Source organism: Mastigoproctus giganteus, chromosome 11 (genome assembly GCF_048544385.1).
Source record: "Mastigoproctus giganteus isolate SK-2022 chromosome 11, ASM4854438v1, whole genome shotgun sequence".
NCBI classification, from domain to species: domain Eukaryota; kingdom Metazoa; phylum Arthropoda; class Arachnida; order Uropygi; family Thelyphonidae; genus Mastigoproctus; species Mastigoproctus giganteus.
Genome location: NC_143585.1, coordinates 173,280,253 through 173,297,293, shown reverse-complemented (window position 1 = coordinate 173,297,293; position 17,041 = coordinate 173,280,253). Strand labels below are relative to the sequence as shown.

Genomic DNA, 17,041 nt, shown 5'->3' with positions numbered 1-17,041 from the left:
TAAGAGATTGTACTTAATTGCAATTTGTATGTCATCGTTATTGTGACTTAATAAAGCTATTGTAATAATAATGTAATAATATAATAATCATAACTTTGTAATCATCAGCATGTTTTTTTCCATAATAAAAACTCTATACCTACTTCGCCCCCCCCCCCCTGTGTGTGTGTGTGTGTTATTTATTTATGTTTTTTTATATATATATATAGAATGTGGATTTATCAAACAAGCATTTGAGGGAGAATATCCAAAACTTCTTAGACTTATTAATGCATTATGGAAAAGACTTCAGATGTTAACTGCAAGTGATCTTACTGACGGGAGTGTGAATTTAACTGGAGAGGAAATCATTTCTAAAGAAAGCATGTCATGCGAAAATTTTACGTGAGCTTTTAATTTTAATAAAATTTTTAATATTTTATTTATGTGATCATTTACTGTGAGATTTGTATGCTGCAAGCATTAGACATATAATCTGATAATTATCATTATTTCAGAAAAGTTTAAAAACCATTTCTGTGAATGGTAGTTTAGCACCTTCTGTTGTAATATTCTAAGTTGTTCTTTTTTTATTTTCCTTCAACTCTTGAAAAATAAGCTGGATAAAAACAGTTAAAATAATTTGAAAATTTCTTACATTTCTGTATGTAATTTATGTCAATAGTATATTGAATATTATTATTAGTAGTAGTATTAATAGTAGTTGGAGTGGCATACGATGCAAGACAGAAAGCTTATAAAGTATCAGCCAAAAAACCCTCCCACATCACCTGACCATTCACTTCAATTAATTTGTTTAGTTATTTCGAATTTATTGAAAATAACCACTTCCTTAACAGATAGAAGTTTTTTCCAACAATCAACCACCCGCTGATGCCTCTGATGTGTAGTCTGAGCAAGAAGAAGAAAAATGCCATCAGCATTGAACTTGCTCAATCTACTCAAAGCCTTTAAACACCTCAGTCAGATCAACTAACAGGTATCTAGTTTCCATCATGGCGGCAAGAAAAACAGTGGGAAAGCAGTGATTGACAAGTTGTGACTCCCATATTTTGACAAACGGACAGGAACAAAGAAGGAATTGGTAGATGCCACTACTTTCCCTGCCCACTGTCTTCCTAGGTTGATATGCCTAGGGTGTTATTTCCCATGATTGCCACTGTTCTTAAATTGAGAACTCATTTTCCCATTTTAAAACAGCGGGAAGGAGGTATAAACACCCTACCTAAGCTAAGCCCCTACCTCGACAACAAAAACAATCAGAAGAGGGAGATGCCTTCACCTGTCAGTTATCACCATCTTCCTTGCTTTCATCGAAGTACCTGCCGGTGTATACTGTACTGGACTTCGGCCAGTATCACTATGTAATTATTTATCTGCATTTATATAGGTCACTTAGGAAAAGGACTTTTGCTTCCGGTTCCATAATACGAGGAATATTCATGTTGCATCCAAAAGAGCAGGACTAAAATATTTACAAAATACTAAACTACGGTATTTACAAAATACAATATTCATTAATATACAAAAAGCATTAACAATGGAACATCAAATGTTAGATCCCTTGTTCTCTTCTCGCATTGGCTCGAATAAATATCACTTGGAGGAAAACTTTTTTTAATGTATAGAAAGATAACTTCCTAATGAAATTTCCATTCCTGTTTTACTTCCTGGCTGCATGGCAGTTGATGTTTTTTCTTGTGATATGTCTCACTTGTATCCATTTATATACAGTTGTATATACAAATGGATAAAACAGTGCTACAAAGATAAACTGCATATACCTTACCGAATCCAAAAAGCTAGTCATATCATTAGGTACATTAATTTCACAAAATAATGATAATAAAATATATAAAAATAAGAGATAAATAAATGTAATTGCAAAATAAAATAACTTATCCTGGTTAAGACTGACATTGACACACCCACTCTCTACATTTAGAATCCAAAATGGCATCAACATAAAACTTGTCAGTCAACCAAAGATCCAAGTTAATGTGTAGTGAGCTGAGCATCAGGGTCATATTTGGGAAATGTTTATTGAAGCTATGTAGACTTTGGAACTTTGAGCACAAGGAGGTGGCCGCCTGGCAACCATCTCTCCACTGTTCCAAATGTTTTATGTGATTGTGTTTGGATGAGCACATCTGAAGATTATGAGCATATATCCAAGGTAGGGACAAAGTTCAGCCTTAGTTGTGGTGTGAGCCTGGTGAACCCACCCATTGGCCCACTTCAGTACCCATTCTAGGCCACATAGTTTCTTTAGGCTGCTTAGGGAGATATGGCAGACCAAATTTGAACAGCTTAAAATAGCACACTGCTGAAGTTAGTTGGCAAGAAATATTTCCTGATAATTACTTTGTGGGTTTTACATAAATCTATCTTTACTCCAAGGAACACTCAAGGCTTTGGGGGATTCATATTGGGCATGTATTAGTATTAGTATTAGTAACGGCCGCATGGTGCAAGAAAGCCTATGGCTTATGCTGCACTAGCCAAAAAAAAAAAAAAAAAAAAATCCGAACAAAACAATGATAAAAACAAAAAAAAAAAAAAATAAATAAATAAAATAAATAACTAAATAATAATAATTAATAAATAAAAAAATAATAAAATAAAAAATAAATAAAAAGGAAATTAAACCTATCATCCTATGCGCTTCCCTTACCCGAAAGTACTATCCAGATGACCTTTGAATTTCCCCAAACTGTTGGCCTCTACCACCCATGAAGGCAACTTATTCCAGTAATTTATAACTCGCTGGCTAAAATAAAACTTCCTGCAGTCCAATCTAAACATTTCCCCCCGTAACTTGAATTTATGTCCCCTAGTTCTAGCATCATTTATAATCTTGAAAATTTTGTCCTCATTCATTTTACTGATGCCTCTCAGAGCCTTAAACACCTCAATCAAATCTCCTCTAAGGTGTCTAGTTTCCAAACTCTGCAACCCACATATCGAAGTCTTTCTTCATAAGGACGCCTTTTTGCCGATCTCACCAGGCGAGTTACCCTTCTTTGCACCCTTTCAAGAAGCTCGATGTCTTTCTTTAGGTGCGGTCTCCATACTCAGTATTCCAAGTGTGGTCTAACATAAGCCTTATATAATGGGATTATCACGTCCCTATCTCTACTTGCAAAAGTTCATGTATGTAGGTCAGGTTCACATCGAAGGTTACTCCAAAAAATTTGATACTATTAATAGAAGTTAGTCAGATATAAAGATAAGGTTCTGTCAGCAGAAAGCATCTAACTCAGGGTAACAATAAGGTATTTATCAGGATTTATTGACAGGTCAAAAAATTTGGCATACACACAAAAAGTGTTTAGATGACTGTTTAGTATATCACATGTAGTTTGTCCATCTTGTGGGTTGCCCACATGGCCCTTGCATGGCATATAACATATATCAGCAGTATATGATAAAGCTGTAACTTGAACGAATAGTGGAACAGATATTGCTGAAAAGAATGGGGGGGGGGGGGTTGAGAGCTCCACCTTGTGAGATTCCAACATCCACTGTTTTACAGATTGTACTATGCTTACTTACCCTGAAGTGCAAAATATTTTTGAGAAGATTCAGAATCTTGTTCAATATCTCATAGAATATCTTTAGAGTAAGGCAAGAATAATTTGTACAAAGTCAAATGCAAATTTCAGGTCAAGAAAGATATGGTGAAGATCTCCACTGGCATTCTAGGCATGAAATATTTACTGAATTGAAGAGGTAACAGTGTCTTTAATGCTCTTCATAGTAGGTTTATTCTGATCTATGAGAAAAGATTGCAAATGCAACAACATTATTCAAATGCTGGAACTATGATTCAAATTTTCAGTATTTCTTAATGATATTAATGAAGGCAATCAAGTTTCATGTCTAATTTTACAGATGATACGAATGTTGACAGGGTAGTTAATCACAGTAATCGTGATATACTACTGTGAAAGACCTAGATAAATTAGGCAAATGAGCTGAGAAGTGGCAATTGAATTTTAATATTGACAAATGTAGGCCCCAGGTGTGCAAGTGTTATAGTGATCAAACGATCCTCCGAGTGTTTTCTAGAGCGTTTTGTCAAAGTTTTGTTCAGTTGTAAAAGTTATCCTAGTTTTCTATTAATTGTAGGCAACGTAGTCTTACAAATAATTGTAAGCAAGTTTCAGAAAAGAAACTACCTTTCTTTCTTTTTTTTCCCTTTAAACTAACATACTAACTTTTTGTACTGCTTAATCAGGGATAAAGGGGAATGAACCAGCGGATATATCGGCAAAAAAATCCCTCAACGTTAGATTTGACCTCTGTCCATATTCCAGCCTCTGACCTTGATATCATCATAAAAGCAGCATGCCTCGAACAGTGGAAAGTGCTATGGCATACCCAGACTAATAACAAACTTTTTCAGTTGAAACAGGAACCAAAATTTTGGCACTCAAGCATCCAAACAACTAGAAGGGAAGAAGTAGTACTAGCATGGGCAAGAATAGGACATACTCATTTGACCCACCTCCATCTACTCACAGGTGATGATCCTCCTCAGTGTCCACACTGCTCAGTACATCTAACAGTCAAGCATATTCTTATTGACTGTCCTCAATATCACCAGGACAAAACATCAGTTCTGCTTTCTCAGACTAAACTGCAAGAACCGATATCACTAGAGCATATTATTGGCAATCGGGCAAATGTTAAGGAACTTTTCTGTCTTCTTAAAAAAAATTGGACTGTACTATCGATTCTAAATAGTTTTTCTAAAATGAAATTTAAATGTCTTCAATTCTGAATTATTTCCTAACACAGCTGTGGAGGGTGCACTGGCCATTAGTTTATGTGCCATTAAACACCCGTAACACACACACACACACACACACACACACTGCTTGATCAGCTCTAGTGACATTGCTCCTGCCTCCCCGTGGCGGGGTGCCTCTGTAGTCAGATGGGCAGGAGCAGCAGTGCGTAGCACACGCTTCTTGATTAGACCAGGGTTCGAGCCCATGACCACCAAATACGGAGGATGCGGAAAGGTCAGGGAACAACCACCGCATATCCCTGAAGCAATATGGCCTTAGTTGCTAATGCTCCTAAAAACCAAACAACGACAACTCCCCGTGGCGAGGGCAGTAACCTAGGAGAAGAAACCCACTATCTCACGGCTGAAAGGAACAAAGATAGATAACACTGTTTCCAACTTTAGAGCTATTGAGCTCAAGACTAGATACAAAAGACAACAAAAATAACTTTTCTGAAACCACGAGGTTGAAAACACCTCAAGAGGAGATACCAGCATTCCTCATTCTACACTTTCTTTTTCAGACCAGCTTCCGAGTAAGTTATCGCCATTTCTTGTGCAGAAATGTATAGAGTCTGCTGCATGAAAACAGTAAGCTGACTCCAGTCTGGTGATATTCTGGTAAAGACCACGAAGCCCCAACTTTCTGCAAAGTTATTACAGCTGACTACTTTTGGCAGACAACCAATAAAAGTTACTCCCATGCCATCATAAACTCCTTGAACGGAGTAATTGCGAAATTGTGACTTATTGACTATATCAGAGAAGGCAATAGTCCAAGTGCTATGTGAACAGAGAGTCATCTAAATAATGTGAAAAGGATCATGAAGGATGCGACTGCTATGTGAAAAGGATCATGAAGCACAATCATTATCTTTTCACACAATTTCAGGATCCATCATGGTTAGAATTGGCACATATCAGCATCACCAGAACTACAATTAATAGGGACTGTGCCACCTGCATACAACCTGTATTTCAGACTCTCATAACCTGCAAGCTTGGCAGTCACCATCACCATACACCTACCTCAACCCTCTCTCTTCCTTCTCCCCCATGCCTAGTCTGCTGTCTTTCTTGCCCTAATCACCCTTCACCCCCCCCAAAATTACCCCTCCTCCTTGACCTCACGTGCTTGTGTACTTGAAGGTCATCTACACACATAAAAACCACCACTTTCCAGCGCTCAGTTAGTTGATAACGGCTATATTCAGTAGCCAAAAGCTACTATTGCTGTGTTCTTTGTGCTAAATTTATTATGTTATTTCTTGATTGTCTGTTACTCTCTTGCTTTGTATTAAAGTTCTTTTCACTTGGTCGGTGCATGAAAGGAATTATATTAAGTAGAATCATGACTCAGAAAGATGGTATTCTTTTTCTCGCATGGAACATAATTCTCACTTCTAGCTCTCCCCTCCTACCAACATCTGTTAAAGTAGGTTATCTCTATTGCTGTGTCCGTCCTTGCATCCAGACCCAATTGGGTGCTACAAGTGCCAAAAATATGGACACTCCCAAACTGAATGTTTAGGTGAGGCAGTATGCCCCAATTGTGGTGAAAGGAGCACAATCAATCTGAATGCACTGTTGTGACTTCTCATTGCCCAAATTGTAAGGGTAATGCCCAGCTTTCTTCAAAATATATGAACTATGGAAGCAAGGAAAATAAAGTCAAGAACAAAGTACATATTCAGAGGCAAGAAGACAAATAATCAAAACAGAGCGAAACTGTACATTTCTACCCCTTATTGGCATGTTCCATGTTTGTTGCTTCCAAACAGTGTCCTTCACAACAAAAAACCGAAGAACCCAGTAATACCCCAATTATCATTCCAGCTGAGTTTCCAACAGCAAAACCAAAAGTGACAGAAACCATTGTACTGAAATCACTGGTTTCAAACAAAATGGATATTGATCAACAGAATGATTGATGATGGAATATTAGACCTTCATGCGACCAATGAGATGAATGTGACATGTCCATTCCGTCCAAAGAGAGACAAAGTGAAAGTAGATTGATACAAACATGTTACAAATTACATTTTACAACTAAAAAGCAGTCAGAAAAAAAAAAAAAAACCAACAAAACTTCTTAATGGAAAGAATGCTTCAATGGAATTGAAGAAGCTTTCGCAATACAAAAGATGATTTACATAATCTCATCGACTGCTATGAACAACAGGCATGTCTCTACAGGAAACTTATTTTAATTCACAAGTGTGTCCTACCATTAAAAATTACAATATCTTCAGACAAGATAGGAGTATTGACTTGACAGCCCATAGAGGGGTGAAGGTTATTGTTAGAGTGTTCTGTTGAAACATATTGATCTTCAGACTCCTTTTGAAGTAGTTGTAGTGCATGCTTTAATTGTCATCACTCTTACAATAGCATTTTTATATATATATATATATCCTTGCTAATTTCTAATTCTCTTCAGATGACCTAGAAAATCTAATAGACCAGCTGCCATCTCCATTCTTCTTACTTGGAGACTTCAGTGCACATCATCCTCAGTGCGGGTCTCCAACAGTCAACAAACGATGTAAACTAATAAATCACTTTTTCTTGATTCTTATCAACTTGCCCTTTTGCACACTGGTGGTGTGAACCTATCTATATTCATTTTTCAACAGGACCCATAAGTGCTTTAGACCTGTCAATCTGTTTTCCGTGCATACCAATATGGAGTGGTCTGTTCTTAAAAATCCACTAAATAAGGTGATCATCTGCAAGCTGAAAACACAGGTAAACTCACCTTCACTGCATTGCTCCAACTGGAATTTCATAGGGCACACTGGAACAAATATGCCTCTCATGTACAATTTGATGATGAAATAGTGCAATCCCAGCCCATAGATAATGTAAAAAAACATATAACTATTCAAATATTACAAGCTGCTACTTCTGCAATACCAAAATCTTTTCTGTTGAAATGCAGACACAGTAATTACTGACAGAATCAGGATTTTCTTTTAGTATTAGCATTAGTAGAGGCTAATGCTAATACTAAAAAAAAAAAAAAAAACATTCCCATTTCACTGATCCATTCATTTCAAATGTTCGTTTAGTTGTGCCTTGAATTTATTTAAGCTATCAACTTCCACAACAGATAGAAGTTTGTTCCCGCAATCAACTACCCACTGAATAAAGGCAAATTTCCACACATCTATTCTTCGACTGTCTTTCCTCATTTTGAATCTATGCCCTCTCAGGTTTGTAATCTGAGCAAGAGGAAGACTCCCATCAGGATTGAGTCTGCTCAATATATTCAAGGCCTTATACACCTCGATCAGACCACCTTGCAGGAGCCTAGTTTCAAGGACCTGCAATTTGCAGAACTTAGGCCTTTGATTATTAGCATTAGCATAATGATAATGCTAATAATCATCTCCTTATCAATGTTTGCAAAATTCCTGTGTATCCTTGACAAGACCCCATGACCTAATCTGGCAGCCTGTCTGCACTGCTCAGAAAACTTCATATGTAAATGCACAATTACCCCAAAGTTGCTTTCATTCTCCACTACCCAGAGTGTAACACCACACAGCTGGTACATTTCTCTGCAGCTACTGTTACCCATATGCAGTACTTTGCACTTGTCAATGTTAAAATTCAGTTGCCACTTCTCACCCCATCTTCCCAACTTCTCCAGATCCTGTTTTAGCAGCATACTTTCATTACTGTTATTAACAACCCTCCTAACCTTTCTATCATTTGCAAATTTTGACATCAAGCTAGGTATACTTTCATCAATATCATTGATAAATATACAAAACAACAATGGGCCCAACACCGAACCCTGAGTGGAACACCACTGATAATATTAGTCCATGTATAACAGTATCCATTGATTACCACTCTGTCTTCTCCCACTCAACCATCTATTATCCATTGTAGCAACTTGCCCTTAATGCCATACTGCTCCAATTTGTACAGTAGTCTTCATTGTGAAACAGTATCAAAAACTTTCCTTAAATCCAAGTATTTGATATCAAAATTATTTTTCGCATCCAGTTCGTTTGTTACCTTGTCATAGTATCCAATCAAATTGGTCAGACAAGACTTTCCCTAACCAAACTTTCTGTGTCTGAATTATTACTGCAGTCTTGTCTAGATGATCATGCAGTTCTTCAACCAGTGACTCCATTATTTTCCCTGGAACAAAGGTCAAACTAACAGGTCTGTAATCCTCATGTCACCCTTTGATCCTCTTTGTGAATTGAAGATACATTTGCATTATCTCCAGTCTGTGGGGGACTTCCACCAAATCCAAGGATGCTCTCATAATTATGGCTAATGGTTTGCTTACTTCCTTTGCCATCCTCCTTTAATAAAACTGGATAGATCCCATCTACCCCAGTAGCTTTCTTATGTTTAACTTCAACAATTTCTCCTGCACTTTGCTCTCAGTTATTACAAAATCATTTAACTCCCTGTTAGAGTTTTATAAACATCTTATGCTCTCCTCTTTGAATAACTCCTCATGTGTGAATGTAGATACAAAATAGTCATTTACTTTGGCAGCTATCTGCGAATGATCATCTACAGTCAAACCATAGATATCAAGTGGACCAATATGATTCATCCCCTTCCTTCTAGAGATTATATAAGTAAAGAAGTCTTTGCTGTTTTTCTTTGAACCCTTTGCCTTTGCTTGCCTAACCTCCTTTGCGACTTGATTACAGACTAGCTTGTATCTACCATAGATAGATACAAGGTAGATACATATAAATTATCAGGTAGATACAGACTAGCTTGTATCTACCTGATAATTTATATGCATCCCATGCATTTTTCTTCTCTCTCACGAGTCTCATTAGTTCATATGACATTTATTTTGGCCTAAATCTAGAACAGTTTTTCTTAGTTGGTACAGAAAGCCTAGTAGCTTCCAAAATTACTTCCTCGAATGCTTCCCATTTAGAATTTGCTGTTGGTAACATCATCAGTTATTCCCACTCTGTAGAACTTTTATATCTCTGAGGCCACTGTAGTCACCTTCACAAAAGCAAAAACCCTTTCCTTTACCCCTGACGGTACCGGGTTTTTCCGTTAAGAAGCCCATGGGCTTGTATTTGGTTTTTGCATTTTTAAGGTTCTCATGTTGTCCCTAAATAGAAGTCCATGGGCTTCTTAACAGAAACAGGTTTATTTTGAAATAATATTTATTTGATTAATGAAAGGTTATTTTTATTTTAAATATTGCAACAATAGAACAGTATAAAATTAAAAATTATTCTTATCATCTTAAAAAATATAAATATATTAGACAAATAATAATTGCAAGAAGAGAATTATTTATATTAGTAATTTTCATTCAGAACCTGTTGTATCAGAGCAATCCGAGTTAGTAGTGGAAGAATTGTTGTTTTCGTCTTCATCCAATTCCATTAATTCTTTTTCACTTCCATCACTAGCAGCCAGATCAACAGATTCAATTTCAAGTCCATGATTGTTTTCAAGGATAATTCGCAATTTTTGATTTAATATATTGGTCGCTGGTGATTGGATTGTATTACAGGCAGAAATAACCATTTCAACAATCTTTTGGTAAGATGGTCTTTTTCTATATCCTTTTGGAGTAAATTCAGCAGGTTCTTCTCTTACCCAATTATCCCATTCCTTTCTCATATATTTTTGCTCCCAACAAAGTGAAGAGTGCAATCTCTTGCCATGGCAAAGTAACATGGAGTTTCATCCATATTAAAAACACGATCACTTGTCATTGCTGCTGTAGCATTATTTACTTGAATTAAGTATTGCTTTACATGTTCCTGCGTTTCCTTTGGATCACGATTATCCAGTTGTCCATGATGAGTTATTTTACGTGATGTAATCCGATGTCTCCTGGTCCATCCAAATAGGAATTTGTTGCTTACTTTAAAAGCAGGTGGTATTTTAAGGCCAAATTCTGGTGAGAAAATATAGTTTTGCAATGTGTTATAGGTAACTGATCGGTGGTTATTTCGTTCCTTTTTTAAAAATTCAAATAGTTTTTTCTCAATTTCGGGATAAAACACCTTCCTTCCTGCACCCTCAAGACGTTTGTGTTTACGTTTTTTAACCAGCTTCAATAATTCTGCTTCTTGTTGCAACCAATGGCGAAGATTTTTCCTGTTGTAGTAGTAGCATGTGATGCAAGAAAGCAAGTGTATGAGCTTACGCAGCATCAGCCAAAAAAAAAAAAATTCACACCATTCCCTCCAAATGCCTGTCCAGTTCCTCCTTAAATTTATTCAAGCAATTAACCAATCGCTGGCTAAAGGCAAATTTCCGCACATCTATTCTTCATCTGTCCTTTCTTAATTTGAATTTATCCCCTCCTTAGGTTCGTAATCTGAACAAGTGGAAGGATCCCATCAGAATTCAGTGTACTAAACCCATTCAAGGCCTTATACAACTCAATCAGATCACCGCACAGGTGCCTAGTCTCCAGCCACCGCAATTTGCAGAACTTAAGCCTCTCTTGGTAAGAGGATCCCTTCATTCCCCTCACCAATCTTGTTGCCCTTCTCTGTACATGCTCAAGTAAATCTACATCCTTCCTAAAATGAGGCCTCCAGACCTGTACACAGTACTCAAGACGTGGCCTGACCATTGCCTTATACAGAGGGACAATCACCTCCTTTTCCCTGCTAGCAAAATTCCTATATATCATTGACAAAACCCCATGACCTGCCCTGGCAGCCTGTCTGCATTGCTCAGAAAACTTCATATCTGACTGCACAATTACTCCCAGGTCTTTTTCATTTTCTACCACCTTAAATGTAGTACCACCCAGTTGGTACGTTTCTCTCGTGTTACTTCTACCCATATGCAGTACTTTGAATTTGTCAAGGTTAAACTTCAGTTGCCACTTCTTAGCCCATCTGCCCAAATTATCTAGATCCTGTTGCAGTAGCACACTGCCATTAACAACGCTGCCAAAAACTTCGACATTAAGCCTGATATACCTTCATCAATATCACTGATAGATATACAAAACAACAGTGGACCCAACACCGAATCCTGTGGGACTCCACTAATAACATTAGTCCACGAAGAGCAGCACCCGTTAATTACCACCCTCTGTCTTCTCACACTCGACCATCCTTTTATCCATTATAGCAACTTACCCTTAATACCATTCTGCTCCAATTTGTACAATAGTCTTCCATGTGCAACAGTGTCAAAAGCTTTCCAAATATATGATATCAAAATTATTTTTTGCATCCAGTTCCTTTGTAACCACATCATAATATCCTATCAAATTTGTCAGACAAGACTTTCCCTTAACAAACCCATGCTGTGTCTGAATTATTGCTGCAGTCTTGTCTAGATGATCCTGCAATGCATCTTTAACCTGTTAATGCCTGTTTGTTGCGATATTGAATTTTGACTTTCCCCTGCTTTTAAACATGTCACAAACTGTAGTTTTTCCTAGATAGTATAAGATTTTTGTTTATTAGACTTTTTATTTTCCATTTCTATTGTTAAATATTCTGACAACAAGCAAAGACGCACAGTTCACATCTATTGCAATGACATCTCGGACATGCGCAGAGTGCCGATATACGGTATGTTACGAGAAAGTGCGTATTATTTGTCCCCAATAAAAGCCCATGGGCTTCTATTTGGAAAACAAAATCCTAATATAGGCCCAGATGGGTTTATATTTGGGTGGGCCTCTTAACGGAAAACCAGGTAATTGCATCTTTAAGTAAATCCCACTTCAGCACACTGTGATCACTGCCACCTAGTGGTTCCGTTATCTGCAGATTCTTAATGCATGAAGAATCACTACTGATAATCAGATCAAGAATATTACTCCTTCTAGTTGCCTCCCGAACATGCTGCTGTAGAAAACAATGATCCAGTAAATCTACAAAAGCTTTGCTAGTGTGCGAGTCACCAACTCAAAAGTTACAGTCTATAATTGGGAAGTTAATTTCCCCACTTTATAAGACACTCTCATTTACTGGCCCACTCTGTTTCTGTATTCATTATTTCTGTTCATTATTACTCCTCAGAGTCATTAGGCCTAAAACAAACTCCTACCCTCATATTTGCTTTCTCAGTGCTAATGTCACACCAGAATTACTCAGCATTGCCGTATCATCCATCTGTGTCAATTGGATGCACTTCCTTAGATTTTATGTGTTTATTAACTAAAGCATAACCCCCTCCAGGCGCCTCCGTAGCCAGGTGGGAAGGAGCAGCAGCAGTGCGTAACACACTCTTCTTGATTAGACTGGGGTTCGAGCCCGTCACCACCAAATACGGAGGATGCGGAAAGGTCGGGAATGACCACCGCATATCCTCGAGCAATATGGCCTTAGTTGCTAATGCTCCTAAAAACCAAATAACAATAACCCCCTCCTCCCTTTCTATCCTGTTTATCATTTCTGTACAAATTGTACTCCCCAAATTCCAATTCTGCATTCCTTATATAACTGTGTGACATCACGTCTCTGATATCCCATCAGTATACGCCTTTCATGTCTTTACCAGCACTTCAATTCATGAAATTTATTTATGCTCCTAGCATTAATGTACATGCAGCTGTTCTTACTCTTAGTTACTCTAACACAGCCCATGTATTTACTGGTTGCATGACTCACAGCATTTCCTGAAATATCCAGGAACTTGCTTTCCAGGCTGATACTCATTCCAATAGAAGCAGTACAAGACTCACTTCCACCTTTGCCTTCGGCTACTGTTAATCTGTTAGTCTGTTAATCACCATCCAAGCTAGCAGTTTTCTGACCCACCCAACACTGCCTCGATAGCATCAGCAAATATTCTTGCAGCCTTTCTATTTAATTTTATCCCATCTCTGTAGAAGCAATCTCTTCCTCCTGTTAATAAACAAGGACATGGACAGCAGAATCATCTAGAGAAAAATACAATTGCTTAATTAATTAATAGATTCAGTCCCCAGCTTGAGTACTAAACTAGAAAGGGAAGAAGTTTTCCTCACCACAAGAAATAGCAAATGCCTTAGCGAAATCATTTGCCAGTATATCTTTCAACGAATTAAAGACTTTGCACAACAGTATAACATTAATTTTTCTGCGATAGTTTTACACATACAACCAGCCATTCATATTAAGAGGATTTTTAAGGTTGCTCAATAAATCATTCAGTAGAGCTACTGGTCCAGATGACATCTACTACATAATGTTAAAACAACTTGAGTTGGGAACGAGAGCATCCATGTGAACTAAGTAGCGTAACCAGGACTACTTAGTTTATTTTGAATTTAGATAAAGATTTTGTAGGTTACTAGCATCGGTGGAATTTTGTACCATTTGAAACTTGCCGGCATTGTTGTAGTATATTAGATTGATATACGGAATAGCATAACATATATCATGAATTTGATAGCGTAATTTATAATGTAAAACTTGATAGCGTAACATGTATCTCGAACTTGATATGTTTAACACAGTTATCAGTGAAACATATTCTAATTGACTGCCCACAGTATCAACAAGACAGAACATCCGTCCTGTCTTCCCTTAGAAATCTGTGAGAACCGATGACACTAAATGACATTACTGGCGAGAAAGCAAATATCAATGAATTTTTCTCTTTCCTGAAAAAAATTGGACTATATCATAAATTCTGAAAGATCACTGTAACAAAAATCAAGTTATTACAACAAAAATTTATTTTTAGCAGTTTCCTATGAATAGGCGCACTATAGTCTCAGCAGCTTATGCGCCATTAAACCTCCATAACACCACACACTCGAACTTGATAGTGTAAGGCATAACGTAAAACTAGATAGCGTAATACATAGCATTGTTTTAGGAATCTAATCTGTTAGCTTAGTATAGTATTGTCAATTAATCAATTAAATTTATAAATCTTATTAATTTTCTTTGTTAATTAAATTGTGATAAATGAAAAATTATGACCCAGACTAGAGCAGCAAAGCAACGGGCACAAAGTAGTCTGACTGCTGTGACTTGTGGGAGAACTGATTTGGGTGATTCTCCAATGAATCACAGTGTAATAAAATGTGCAAAATGTGAAATGTTTGCAGACTTTCTGGAACAGGACATGATCTAGCCATGGAGGATGTCTTTGTGTATGCTAGGTGCAGAGAGTATCAAGAAATTAAGTGCCAACTCAGTATTCTGATGGGCGTCGATGAAAGTTTGAAGTGTCTGTAGATGCCCTTAAAGGAATTAAAATGGGGGGGCACATCAAGCTCTCAGCTGCCCAATGCAATGCCAGAGCTCACTCTTGTGCACCCACATCGGCAATCTTCAGGGCAGAATGTGCTGGTCCCACAGGAGTTATTGTCAGTAACTCAATTGTCATATATTCTGTAAAATGGATAGGTAGAATTAGACCAGAGTATGTCTGACAGGGCAAAAGTTGATGATGTTATAAAACAGATATCATCTTTTAAGGGCACAAAAGATGATATTGTTGTACATGTTAGCACTAATGACATTAAGTGTAGTTTATCTACGGATTTCCTTAACCAGTGCAGGTCAATGTTAAAAAATTCGAAAGTGTCTACAGTCTTACCCATACATGATAGGAGGGATTATATGATGAAAGCTTTGTCAACCAATTCACCCCTGGATTAGATTGTGCAAGGTTTATGGAGTAGAATTTTTTTTATCAGCATGGTTTGTTGTTAACAGGAGAAATTGCTTTTTAGAAGGATGGGGTACACTTAAATAGAAAGGGTGCAAGAATATTTGCTGATGCTATTGAGGCAATGTTATGTGGGTCAGAAAACTGCTAGCTTGGGGGGCTTCACAGATTAATAGATGAACAGTAGCTGCAGGCAGAGGTGGAAATAATTTTTGCATTGTTTCTATTGGATTGAGCAACAGACTGGTAAGCAAATTGCTGGGGATTTCAGGAACAGCTGGGAATCATGAAATGATTCCAAGTAAATACATGGGCTGTCTTAGAGTAACTAAGGGTAAGAACAGTTTCATGTATACTTGCATGTACACCAATGCTAGGAGTATAGTAAATAAATTTGATGAATTGGTAGTTCTGGTGAAGACATCAAAGGCAGATATTATTGGAATGTTAGAGACGTGGTGTCACACAGATATAAGGAATGCAGAATTGGAATTTAGGGAGTACAATGTGTACAGAAAGAATAGACAGGATAGGAAGGGAGGAGGAATTATGCTGTTAGTTAAGAAAGTAATACGAATTAAATCTGGAAAAGTGATATGAACGACAAACTACCAAATAAAACAAGATCCAAAATTGTGGTTCTCCAGATTCAGATAAAACAGGTATTGGCAAGACAGAATTGGGCACTCTCATCTTACACACCTCTTTTTATTTTCGGGGGAAAATTGACCCCAGTGCACATACTGTCACACAACTCACGATCCGTCAGTTTCTTGTAGACTCTTCTTTTTACTCGTCCCTCCGCTTCTTTGCCCATTTTACAAATCGAATGAAGCTCACACTTTGACCCATTTCTTTTGGAAATTATGCCAACATAGAAAATCCCTTCATCTTCTTGAAGTATATTGACATATATGCATGAATATAATTTAATAGATCTGATATATTAAATACACTATGAACACACACACACACACAGTTTGGCTAAATAGTCCCTTGTGTCATCATTCCAACCCCAACCACTCTATCCATCAGTTTTTTTCCATGAGAGAGTTTCACAAGGATCAGTTCTATGTGTCATGCTTTTTGCTATCAAAGTTAACTCTATTGCTGACAACTCTCTCCAACCATAGACAGTGCCCTATTTGTAGACGACTTTAGCATCTTTTCACAGTCATACAATATGAGAAAGTTAATTTCTCATGCAATATGAGAAAGGTCATTGAAAGTTAATTGCAGTGTGCCATTGACCACATAAACTCTTGGGCTATGGCTAATTGTTTCTGCTTCTCTCCTCAGAAGACTGCCTGCATATACTTTTGTCGCAAACAAAACCTTCACCCTGAACCTGAACTCATGTTCGGACAAAACTTCATTCCAGTACCAGTAATATATTGATAACGGGATTATTTTAAATCTTTGTTTTACTTCGGCTAAACTCGTTTTATTTAATCATAGTGACGGATACCATTTTGTTACCAGGGTTTAGTATTCCCCAAAAATTACTGATATTTCATCATGGTCATGGAAACCATCTTGTACGACCCCACCCTCACTCTTCTCTCTCTTTCACTCTCTCTTTCTCTCCTCTCCTCTTCTCTTTCGCTTTCTTTCTCTCTCTTGGGGGTCTATCTTGCCTTACTCAGG

At 37.3% G+C, this 17,041-nt stretch overlaps 1 protein-coding gene across 1 annotated transcript in view; it reads left to right on the top strand.

Moving 5' to 3' along the window:
• Positions 1–17,041, top strand: part of fws (Conserved oligomeric Golgi complex subunit 5 four way stop) — a 372,604-nt gene that overhangs the window by 188,984 nt on the left and 166,579 nt on the right. The window contains exon 10 of the mRNA XM_090384621.1: positions 210–384. Coding sequence (XP_090240747.1) covers positions 210–384 — 175 coding nt within the window. The remainder of the gene's footprint in view (positions 1–209; positions 385–17,041) is intronic.